Source organism: Molothrus aeneus, chromosome Z (genome assembly GCF_037042795.1).
Source record: "Molothrus aeneus isolate 106 chromosome Z, BPBGC_Maene_1.0, whole genome shotgun sequence".
Lineage (NCBI taxonomy): Eukaryota > Metazoa > Chordata > Aves > Passeriformes > Icteridae > Molothrus > Molothrus aeneus.
The window spans coordinates 47276089-47288086 of NC_089680.1; the positions used below are offsets into that span (position 1 = coordinate 47276089).

Sequence of the window (11998 nt, forward strand, 5' to 3'; positions counted from 1 at the left end):
ACTGTTTACTTACTGCCATTTCAAGGAGAAAAAGTTAGGCTTACTTAAGAAAGATGATACAAAGTTAATAATGGTACTAAAAAAGTAATTCTGCTTGCTCAAGGACAAGAAGAGACATAAAAGTTGGCATATACAAAAGGAAAACTATTGCAAAGCTCTTTCCTCCTTTTCCATCGCATGATGAAACTTGCTTACATCTTCTGCTGACCTGTGTGCATACAGGGAGATTTATTGGTTGATTCATAGATAGGTAAGTGTGTGTGCCCACAACAGCAATTCTGAAATACATTGTTAAGAATCTACTTAAGGTATTTTAAAATTAACTCAGTATCATGTCATTTTTGGATTATCTTTCCCACCTCAACATCAGTCTCTCCTGAACCACAATAAACACCAAATAAGGCACACAGATGTGAATAAATGTCTTACTTACACAGCATAAACCCCACCACCCCTAACCAAAACTACAGTTTCTCTGAAGAAATTCCATGTTTCTTAAACCCCTGCCTTACAGTCAAGAAGCTGGTTAATAAATTCCCAACATTCATAAGATACTGTAAATCAAAGCATAGGAAATTTCTCATGTCTATCTTCAAATGTCTCTTGTTCTTCTCCGGGTGTGTATCTGAACTAATTTTAATTCAAGTGGTACCTCCTCAGGCAATGTACCAGATTTACTCAGGTGACCATTAGCTGGATGGTCAAACTGGGCTCCTGGCTACTCATTTATGCAGATATCCCAGTTCCAGACACAATATACATAATCCAGCAAACTGATGTGATAATACCTCTACGAACTGCTAAACTGTTTTCCAGCAATATCCCAAGGAACACTGTGCATACTCCTCTGCCTCCATCTTCTGCTGAATTTGTAGAACATGGTCTAAGAACCAATCTATGTACATATTTAACAGTGTTTGGATGAGCATATTCTCGTCATGGAGCCATAAACAAGTCAAAATTGACTAAAAAAGCCTTTTGAGAATTTGGATGGCATGAAAAGTTTCCAGTGCAGCATGCCTTCTGAGCCCAGGGGTAACCTTGCTAAGCTCTCATGTGGGAGAGCTACACAGTTGCTTTATCCAAGTGCCCTGACCTGCTGAAATGATGGCATGAGGTTGCATTCTTTCTTAGTACTACTTTTTTTTACTTCAGGAAGAGTAAAGGATGGATGAAGAAGGATGCAAACAATAAATACCTGTAATGTCAATACTGTTAAGGAAGTTTACTTGAATAATTGTAATTTCATGCATACTGGTGACATCATGTCTCTTCCGTACACGACATATGGGTCTTCAGGGCAGCAGACTTCCCTCTCTCTTTTCCATTCTAGAACCAGGAAAAAAAAGTTACTTCCTAAGGGAAAGTCTCTGCACAGTAACCAGCACCCTCTTGTGTTCACGGCGAGCAGAGGCCAAACCCTGTGCCAAGTAACTCCGGATCACTCCAGAGCTTCATCCTGCAGCACCTTCCACAGCCCCAAACCTGACCATAACAGCAGGAGCCTGGGGTCTTTTACATGTTTCTCCAATAGCTGCTGCCTATTGCCCAGACAGGGAAGCAGTAATTAGCACGGCTTTATGTACCTTAATTTTCTCAAACACCATCAGAAATATTCTGATAACAAATTATCTGAACAACTTCTGCCCCAAGTCTTTCTTTTGAGCTACCACAAAGCTCAAAGAAGCTTTCCAAGAAGCTTGGGTGTTTCTCAAAATAGAATTTACACAATGTGTTCAACAGAAGCCAGGAAGTTTTCTATGGCTCTTCTGATCTCCCATGCCTTACTCAGTTAATGATGTATGAGATAGAAATAGCCGTATAAATAAAGTAATAGCAATGAAATGGCATAAGTAAATCCAAATCAGAACAAATATGCAGTTTGGCTAGGGTACAGTACTGGTATCTAAATAAAAGTGATGCAACCACCAGTGGATCAGTTCTCCAGCCACTAAACTGTCCCTGAAGTGTTTTCTTGTTTATGTTGTTTTCCTGTTTGGATTTCTTTGTACAGAAATTCAGAATTGCATCGAGTTTCCTTACAGTTCTCTGTAGAAACTACTTAATAGCTGCAGTTTCATACATAAAGGTAGTGCGTGATAGCTCTGAATCCGTGTGCCCATCTTCCAGAGGAAGTTAAAAATCCATTAATTCCTCACCTTATTAACCTATAAAGCAAACTGGATAACAGCCACAGTAACCCTAATTTTAGGACCCATGTTTAGATAAGGGCCTGCAAATGGGAGAAATATAGCCACGACCATACACCACCCAAACCAGGGTAAACAAGACCACAGAGTGACATGTAATAAGGTTTCTATATCCTGCACACAAAAAAGAAAAAATTAATAGGTTACTCAAGAACCGTTATTCCAATTTTTTACCCTTTTTCTGTCAGTGCCCTTGGGCCCCGCGCTTGGGCACCAAAATCTGTCTCAGTTTGAAAGACAGGTGTCTGCTAGGGAACGCAGGAGCCTCCCTTGGAATGGAGAATGTAAACCCTTTCCCTCCAAATTGCTGTATGTTTGAAATTGAGGGGCTCTCAGGCAAAGATATTGGACTAGGACTAACAGTTCTTTAGTAGTATGTGTAACGAGGAGAACAAACCAACAACAACCCCTGGTCCCGGCCTGCTCGGCCGCGGCGCTTTCCCTCTGCTGCAGTTCCGGGCTCGGCCGGCAGAGGCGCTGCTGCTCCCGGGGGCGGGGCGGGGGCGGTGCCTCCCCCGTGCCTGCAGGGGGCGCTGTGGCGATGGCGGCTCGGCCCGGACGGGCAGGGACGGGGGAGAGGCGTTGCTCCACAAACCCCATGGCGCCGATCCCGGGGCCCAGCGGGACTCTCGGGAGCGGCAGGCTGGTATGGCAGGGCTGAGCAGAAACCCAGGGGTGGTGGACGAGATGTATCAGAAATTCCGCTGCCATAGGTGGAACCTGCTGGGTGTCTGGGCAGGGCAGGGCAGGGTGCGGGACCCAGCAGCAGAAGTAAAGCAGCTCCCAGCTGGGTTATGGAGGTGGCAGCAAATTCCCTTCCCCAAGCTGCAAGTCCGACTATGCTCCTCCAAAACTCAGTGAGAGAGAGAGAGAGCCCCCAAATCCCCAGCCCCATCTTTTTCCTGCCTCTGTTCTTGCTGTACCTCTTTTTCCCGGAGGTAAACTCCCAAAAACCAGAGGAGTACCATCTTGAACACCCAGCCTGCTAGTTGCTGGTGCTTCCTAGCAACTCAGTGGGAAAAAATTCCACAAGGAAACAGGAAGGAAAAGGAAAGAAAAAACCCAAGCCCTGACAGGCTATTAAAAAAAAGAGGTGAATGAATGCATGCTTGCTCTACAGAGCTTTTTGGGAAAAGCAGATGAATTTCTAGCTGATACAACCGAGAAGAGTGTACCTGAATGTAGGTACACAGTTTGTGGTAGCTCTGGGCCCAGCCTCATCCCCAGTGGGTACAGCTGTGAGAAGCAGATGAGCAGCATTGACAGCAGTGAGCCATGGAGTGCCCAGGTGCACCAAAGGGAGCAAAGGGCACACAGGTGCAGGGCATGAACGTGAGGGGTGTAAAGGGTTGGGCTAAAGGACAAGAAGGGCAGCTGGGCAGGTTCTAAATAGTCTGGAAGGTTAGTCAGGGGAAATGCACTTTAACCAGATCAGTGCAAACAGACATACTGGAGCTCCAGCTCCATAAGGGAGAAAATCAGCACATCTAGTAACATTAGTATTAACACTAACAAGAGTTACTAAGTCTATTGTGAAGAATGGCAGGGTATGATGTCTTTTCTATAGAGCCATATAATCCTTCGGGGTGGAAGGGACCTTTAGTGTCCATCTGGTCCAATACTTCCCTGCAATGAGCAGGGACATCTTCCACTAGATCAGGTTGCTCAGCATCCTGTCCAACCTAACCTTGAGTATTTCCAAGTTGGGGCACATACTACATCTCTGGGACACTTGTGCCTTTTTTTGCCACCCTCATCATAAAATTACTTTTTGCCACCCTCATCATAAAATTACTTCCAACTTAAATTTACCCTTTTTCAATTTAAAACCACTGCCCTCTGTCATATTGTCACTGCCCTGCCAAGAGCAGTGCCCATCTTTATTATAAGCCCTCTGTGAGTATTGAAAGACTGCAGTAAGATCTTCCTGTAGCCTTCTGTTCCCTGAACAACCTCAACTATTTCAGTCTTTCCTCCCAGGTGAGGTTTTCCATCCCTCTGATCATTTCCATAGCCATCCTCTGGACTCACTCCAGCAGTTCCATGTCCTCCCTGTGCTGGGGCCCCAGAGCTGGATGCAGGGTTCCAGGTGGGCTCTCACCAGAGCAGAGCAGAGGGGCAGAATCCCCTCCCTCCCCTGCTGCCCACGCTGCTCTGGATGCAGCCCAGGACACGTTTGGCTCTCTGGGCTGGGAGTGCCCATGGCTGGGTCATGTCCGGCCTCTCACCCGCCAGCACCCCCCAGTCCTGCTCACAGGGCTGCTCTCCATCTGCTCATCCCCAGCCTGTCCCCTGATACTGGGGGTTGTCCTGACCCAGGTGCAGCACCGTGAACTTGGCCTTGTTGATCCTCATGGGATTCCTGTGGGCCCCTTCTTGAGCTTGTGCAGATCCCTCTGGACAGCATCCTGTCCTTTAGGAATGTCAGCTGCATCACACAGCTTGGTGTCATCTGCAAACCTGCAAACACTGTATGTGTCTTTGTTGAAGACATTTAACAGTACTGATCCCAATACAGACTACTGAGGGACACTGCTTTTCACTGATGTCCCTCTGGACATTGGGCAGTTGACCACTACCCTCTGGATGTGACCATCTGGTCAATTCCTCATCCACCAAGCAATCCACCCATCCAATCCATCTCTCTCCAGTTTAGACAGGAGGACGGGGGCGGGGGGGAGGAGGGTGGGAAATGTGTCAAAGGCATTACAGAAGTCCAGATAGATATCTGTAGCTCTTCTCTTGTCACTCCACCACAGAAGGCCACTGGGTTGGCCAGGGAGGACTTGCCCTTGGTGAAGCTGTGCTGGCTGTTTCAGATAATCCCCCTGTTCTCTGTGTGCCTTAGCACAGCTTACAGGAGGATCTGTCTTCCAGGCATAGAAGTGAGCCCTCACCACCATCCACTCTCTCTGTGCCAGACCCTGAAATGTAATTTGTGGTTCACAGCTAGAACCCAGCAGCTTGTTATTTGCCTTGGTGTGATCATTTCTGTGAATCCTGTAGGATCCTACAAGACAATAACAGAGGATTGGAAGATGGGAATTACTTCTGGGACAAAGTCTAGCTCCTGTGTGGTTGTGGTCGTTCTGTTGCAGCAGTGCCTACAAGTGAGAATACATTCTGCCTCCCAGGCAAAACAGGCAGGATCTCCAAATTGCAATCAAGTCAATTACCACATACAAAAGAGTATTTGCCATTTACTTGTGAGGAATTAAAAGAGCCACCCTTGAATGCTTAATCAGTATTTATGTTTTCATTTCTAATCTCATTATGGCTGCTATTGCAGACAGACTGTGGAAGGGCTCCAGGCAGGTCCCACAGGTCCCTTCTGCACAATCTTGCCAAAGTCTGAAGGCCCAGACCTGAGCTGAAAAAAGGCTCATACAGATGGATGAGGGACTGGGGGGTGAAGGAAGGCTGCTCAGGTTCCTGAGTCTCTTTTTGTGCAGCCTTCCTTCCCAGCAAGGGGTGTTACCACATCTCCTAGGGACCTGGATCTGAAGGGTGACTTGCTGGGAGTTGTAAGAGGTCACAGATTCACAGGCAAGGTATGGCTGTGTGTTCCAGATTGCTCTACTGTAAGGAAAAAAAAATCCATTCCCCAAAATTCCATTCATCACTGTTAAGCTAACACACTCATTTAGACAAGAGACACCTGCATGCTGAGAATGTCATTCCATTCCAACACTGCCACCTCTTGTTCTTCTGCTGGTTTCATTTTTGCCCAGCTCCAATCTGTGGTGGATCCACCACCAACAGAAAGGCATAAACTCTCCACTATTTTTGTTAAACTGAAACCTTACAAGGAAGAGCAACTAGCTGGATGCAATGTCATGTACTTCTATACAAGTTGCAAAAAAGTAGAGCGCTTGAAAAGAGCCACATATTTTATCAATAAGTGTTGATTAGTGTGTAACTATTTTCTCTGCTAACTCAGAGAAGGAGAGACTGAAAGAAATGGGGTGGGGAAAGAGGGGGAACAAAGCAAACCTACCACAACAACAAAAAACACCCTAGAATCTGAGAAGCAGCAAAATCCACCTCAGGAAAAGATGTCATGCGGTTTGTTCGGTATATGTGAAATACATTTTATCCATGCAATGTTACCTTCAGACTCTGTGACTTCCAATGTGAACCTCACTTTTCCTCTCAGTACTTGTGCAATCTGTTACACAGGGGCTGCCACCCACAGGCATACATTTTCCAAATGCTGGTTAAAGAGGAGCAGTGCCTGCCTCCACCAGGAACACCAAGAATTATGTAGAGTCTCATGGAGAAGACTTGGCTGCAGATAAATAATGTAAGTTGATTGTTTTTGAGTTTTGACTAGGTGGTCTCTGGGAAGAAGTTTGCTCTAGAACGAGGAGGATCGCACTGTGCTAGCAGGTATGACATGGGGAAAGCCCACAGATGGCAAGGAAAAGAGACAGACTGGCTGGGCCTCTTTGTCAAGCTGCTTGATGTTCAACTAGTTCTTCACTGGGGTTTGACTCCTGACAGAGATGGGGCTTCTGGATGGATTCCTTGATTTCTAGCACTGTATTTAATTATTTCAGATATCAGTTATATAAAACACTCTCTTGAATTAACACCTTTTTGCTAGACTTTTTCATGATGTCTCTCTATGTTTTAGTCTTCATGTGCAGAGTAGCTGAAAAAAGGGGTAATGTTTTAGCCCAACCCAAGTACCTGGGAGCTGCCAGAAGCCTCTGAAACGGGTGAGTCACCCAGGCACACAGCACGAATCCCCTGGGCTGTGGGGCCAGCTGAAGCTGCTGGTCAACCCACCACTCAGAAATAACCTGACAACCAGCCCAGCAGGGGCAGTTTTCACAGCTCTTTCTAGCTGGAAGATCCAGTCAAAAAGAAAAATTTGTTTTTCAGATGGAGTTTGCCGGAGACAAGCAGATTTACTGTGGTTGACTCCTAATACAATAGGACTTGAAGCAGTTGGGTTTTTATACTTCATACTCAGTAAACACATTAATTCTGAACAACATTTATTGAATCCAAACTTTCTTGCAATCCTCTCTGGTGTCTAAATCCAAGATGAACCCTCAAAATCTGTGCTTCTTGTTTTGGACACATTGTTTGCAGGGCCCACCTTGGAAGTGTTAGTAAGGTGAAATCAGGAGATATTTTAAATTAAAATATTGTGTCATTTCATGCAATTTATTTCAAGTGAAAAATACTCAAATGCCAAGTCTGTCCTGACTCCTACAGCATAAGTTTCTCTCCTGACCTATTTTTTTTAATCTCTACAGTAGAAATATCTGTCATGTCATGTAAGTGGTCATATATAATCAACAAGATAAAAGCCCTCAGGTTAGTGCACACAATATTGCAGGGAGTATTGTCATAATGTCAGTATCATGAAAGCAATCCCAAAATCCTGATTCCTTAAGTAAGGTTTTAGATTTATGATTTTGATCTTTATGTAAGCCACATTTATAATTTTGAGCAGTATAATCTGGCAAAACAATAACTACAAAATCAGCACATAAGCTGAATATTTCTTGATGTATTTAGTCCAATATTTCATGTTTCAGTCCAGTTCTATGTAAATACACCTTCAATAAATGCTACATGTAGAGTCAGTCTACACAAGCAGTTCATTGAGATCCTTGGACACAGCCATTGGTTATTAAACCCCCTTAATAATCTAGTTTCACTTCTGAATGATCCTGAAGTAATAACATTGTACCATATAAGGTAGCAAAAGGGGATGTTTCAGATGAAGGAAGCATGGAAAATTATCCTGTATGGGAAAAATAAATGCATCCAGAAATTGGTGCCATGGAGTGAAGCTGGGTGGCTTAGCTTACATCCTGGATTTTAAATATAAGTTATAAATACCTGTATACACACAAAAAACCACTCTGTCTGTTAGCTACTATAAGTAAAAACCTGTATTTAAAGGATAGAGTTGTATGGACACACTAGCAGTGCTCTATAGCACAACAAATACTGACAGGACCGTCAAACAGCCAGAGTATAAAAACCACTGAAATATAAGTCCTTCTTTTTGTTTGTATGGAACCAAACAGAGATGCTACAAAAATTGTTTCATTCTTCATTGAGAAATTAAGGATTTCTACAATATATCTGGGAAATACCATAAAAAACATCCGCAAGCAGTTACAAGTTTATAAAACCTGGCCCTTGGCTCCAGCCCTGCAAATGCACTATCACACCCCTCCCCCAGAGGCCTTACTCACCCACGGTCACAGAAGTTGCAGGCAGAGCTGGCTGCCGCTCCTGACTGTTCTTGCCCTGGTCACAATATATCCATTTGTCTTTGCCAAGTCCTCCCTCACAGTGTTCCCACCAAGTGCACCATGGCTCCTGCTTTAATTTCACTGTCCCCTCCTGATGCCCCCACAGACACATTCCCACAGGCCATGAATGGCACACCTCAGTCTTGTGGCCCCAGCTGTTAAAACAGCCTTCACTCTCTGGGTGTTTTCAGCTACTCTTTATTTTGTACTTCTCCAGGCTAAGAAGAGCTCATTCCAGTCCTGAAAAATAATAACTAATAACAACAATAAACCCCAGCAACTACAATACCTGCAATAATAATGTAGCAATACCTGTAGCAAAATGAGCAGTGGTGAGTCTCTTTTTGAAGTCAGCTTCTGTGTAACTGTTTCAGTCAGAATTCCTTATGTGCTCTTACTGTTTAGAAGTAAAGCAAATGCCTTACAGAAGCCTTTTTCTCACAAAACTCTGGGTTTCTCACCTATATTTGTGCTCTCCAGCATGAAATACAAGATTCCCTTGTGATGTCTTTCCCCGGTGTCTGCCTTGGCCCATGCAGCCCCTCATCTCCATGCTGATATAATTAAGAGCTATTTCTCACAAATTCACCCACAGATGAATTGTGACAAAGGAGAGCCAAGAATTTCCTTCAGGCATCCATCATTTATTGGAATCTAACACAAAGTAACACAGACGATCCAGCTCATGGTAGTCGCCTCCCATACAAGTCCCTGCAGCCGGGATACATCCTGTCCTCTCCCAAAGAAAAACCTGAGGCCTCTGTATTTGTCACAGTCCCCCTGGGTGCCTGTGGCAAGGGAGCAGACATCAGCTGAGCAGTGCCAGAACACATGAACCTTGGTTTCTAGTCCTGTCCTGACCTGGCTGATAGTCGGGCTAAAGCACGCAGTAACGCTTGCAGTAGTTTTGGAGACACCCTCAGCCTCTTCCTCTGAGTGCTAGGGATGTGATTTATTTTCTATGTGTGAATTAAAACACCCAAAATACTGTCATCAGAACACTGACTTTATTATTAGAGACAAACAAAGGATTAAAACACGTTATGAGTTTGCTGAAATACACAGTGTACCTGTGGAGGACAGACATATTTATATACATCAGTTCATTGTAGAAACATGAGTAGGATATCCCCAGGTAGTTTGCAACGAATCCAGACAGCTTTCTCTCCGTGGTGGCCCTGCTAAAGCAGCCAATATCCCCCCAGCCCCACCCCAGCCATGCTAGTGCCAGACCCCCCGCACACCATCAGTGTCTCTCTCATGCCGGACTTTGTACAGCACAGGGTGAGCACAGCTGGATTTGGCCTGGTGCCAGCGGTGCGGGTGAGCCCCACCGACGGCTGCAGGCTGCTGGCTCTGGCGTGTGCCGAACTGGGTCCTCTGCGCCGGGCGGCAAGAGAGAGGGGCCAGGGTGCTTTGGACACACCCGCATCCCGCCTGCCCCCGCTGCCCCCAGCCACCTCAGGGGAGTCCTCTGGCCCCGGCTCCTCCAGCCGGCAGCGGGTGGAAGTTTTCCGCCCGAGGAAGGAGCCGAACAGCCCGGGGCACGGCACGGGGCCAGTACGGCTTCCCGGCACGGCTTGGCACTACTCGGGTCTGCACTGGGACGGCACTGCAGCTCCCGGGACCGGCACCTCTACTCCCAAGGCACGGCCCGGGATTTTCCTGGACGGACAAAAACAAGCGGGGGAGGAGGGGAGGGAGAGGACGGGGTGGGGCGGGGGAGAGAAAGAAAACAGCTCCACGGATGTCGGATGTCACGGACAGCGTTACACGGGCGACGCGGGGACTTCTCGCCGCGTTTCTCGGGCGGAGGAGCTGCGGGAAGTCGCCGGCAGGTCGGGGCGGCCAGACGTCAGTGCCTGCGCTCCCGGCGGCTTGTCCCGGGACGCCTCTGCTTACAGGCACTTGAGGAGGAAGGAATTACACGACGTCCCCCGGGGGCAGTCGCAGAGCTTCCCGATGCGAGCCCCCTTCCTCACGGCGCACTGCTCCCCAGCGTCACACTGCGGGCAGCGGCCGGCGGTGAGTGGGACCGCCACCAGCGGCCGCCCAGTTCTGTCCCGTCCTGTCACGTCCCGTGCCGTCCAGCCTAGTCCCATTCTCTCCCGTGTCGTCCCGTCCCGTCTAGACCAAGTCCTATTCTATCCCTTCCCTTCCCTTCCCTTCCCTTCCCTTCCCTTCCCTTCCCTTCCCTTCCCTTCCCTTCCCTTCCCTTCCCTTCCCTTCCCTTCCCTTCCCTTCCCTTCCCTTCCCTTCCCTTCCCTTCCCTTCCCGTTCCTCTACCATTCCGTCCCGTCCCGCCTCGTTCTGTTCTACTCCCTTCCCGTTCCTCTACCATTCCGTCCCGTCCCGCCTCGTTCTGTTCTACTCCCTTCCCCTTCCTTTTTATTCCCTTCCCGGTCCCGTCCCGACCCGTCCCGCCGGGACACCCACCATGGGCACCTGCCCGAACTTCTTCTCGTAGTGCGGTCCCCTCTTGCTCTTGAGCTTCTCCAGCACCTCCTGCAGCGCCTCGATCTGCCGAGAGACCACAGAGCCGCCGTCAGACCGCGCCCGCCCCGCCGCCGCCCCCCGCCCGTTCCCGGCCCCCGCCGCACCAGCTCCTTCTCCCGGGAGGCGCCGCCGCCGCCGGGCGGTCCCAGGTCGCGGGCGCGGCGCGGCGGGGTCGATCCGTTCCCGCGGGCGCTCAGCAGCAGCGCGGCCGCCACGGCGCACAGCGCCAGCGCCCGGCAGCTCTCCATGGTGCTGCCGCCCCGCCGCCGCCGCCGCCGCCGCCTTTATAGCGCCGCGCCCGCCCCGCCGTGCGTCAGCGCCCACCGCCGCCGCGCCCCGAGTGCCGGCACGGCACGGCACGGCTCCGCGCCCCCACCGCCCGAGCGCCCCTGTCGGCGCTCCAAAGCGCCGGCCGTCCCCGGCCTTCGGGCCAAACAGCGGATCCGTCTCTGAGGGCGGCCGAGGGGAAGGCGCAGCCGCACCCTGTCCGCGCTCCCTGTGCTCGTCCACAGTCGAGAGCTGTGGGCAGAGTGGGAAACTATTGCCTCCCCCCTGGGGGCTGGGACGGTTGAGGGAGAGGGTGGACGTTGGACACAGAGATGAAAGTGGAAGTTGGGCTTGCAGACTAGGGAGACTAGACTTGGAAGTCAACACAGGGATCTGACAGTAGGGAGGGTAAGTACCCATGGGCTAAGGAAAAACACGATGTGCTAGAAGGAAGGAAGAGCCATGTGGGAGAATTAGCCTAAAGAAGGGGGGGGGGGGGTGATGTGTGGTAGGTAGTGGTGATGAGCAATAAGCTGATGAGGATGTGAGTACTTGAATAAGGACAGGTGGGAACCAAGAGTGTGGGGAGGCTCAGGGCCACCGAGAGCAAGGTAAGAAGCAGCATCAAAAGGCCTAGGATAAAAGTAACTGCTAATATATCAAGCAGAACTGTGAATGGTGCTTGATGTAAAATATCATACCACTCAGCAGGTTCTTGGGGAGCATTATACACCCTGTGTGTGG

The 11998-nt window shown here is 48.7% G+C and overlaps 1 protein-coding gene across 1 annotated transcript; it reads right to left on the bottom strand.

Annotated features, from left to right (window-relative positions):
- Positions 1–9476: 9476 nt before the first annotated feature.
- Positions 9477–11235, bottom strand: CARTPT (CART prepropeptide). The gene is made up of 3 exons (XM_066569090.1): positions 11092–11235; positions 10928–11011; positions 9477–10497 (listed from the first exon to the last, which is right to left on the bottom strand). Exons 1-3 carry the CDS (start codon positions 11233–11235, stop codon positions 10390–10392), a joined length of 336 nt encoding a protein of 111 aa, XP_066425187.1. The 3' UTR covers positions 9477–10389.
- Positions 11236–11998: the final 763 nt, after the last annotated feature.

What these genes read in the sequence shown, in the direction of transcription:
- CARTPT (XM_066569090.1), bottom strand. Translation starts at nt 11,235, where the DNA reads ATGGAGAGCTGCCGGGCGCTGGCGCTGTGCGCCGTGGCGGCCGCGCTG. An exon ending in CCTCCCGGGAGAAGGAGCTG is followed by an intron (nt 11,012 to 11,091) that starts GTGCGGCGGGGG and finishes GTCTCTCGGCAG; the next exon opens with ATCGAGGCGCTGCAGGAGGT. An exon ending in AGTTCGGGCAGGTGCCCATG is followed by an intron (nt 10,498 to 10,927) that starts GTGGGTGTCCCG and finishes CGCTGCCCGCAG; the next exon opens with TGTGACGCTGGGGAGCAGTG.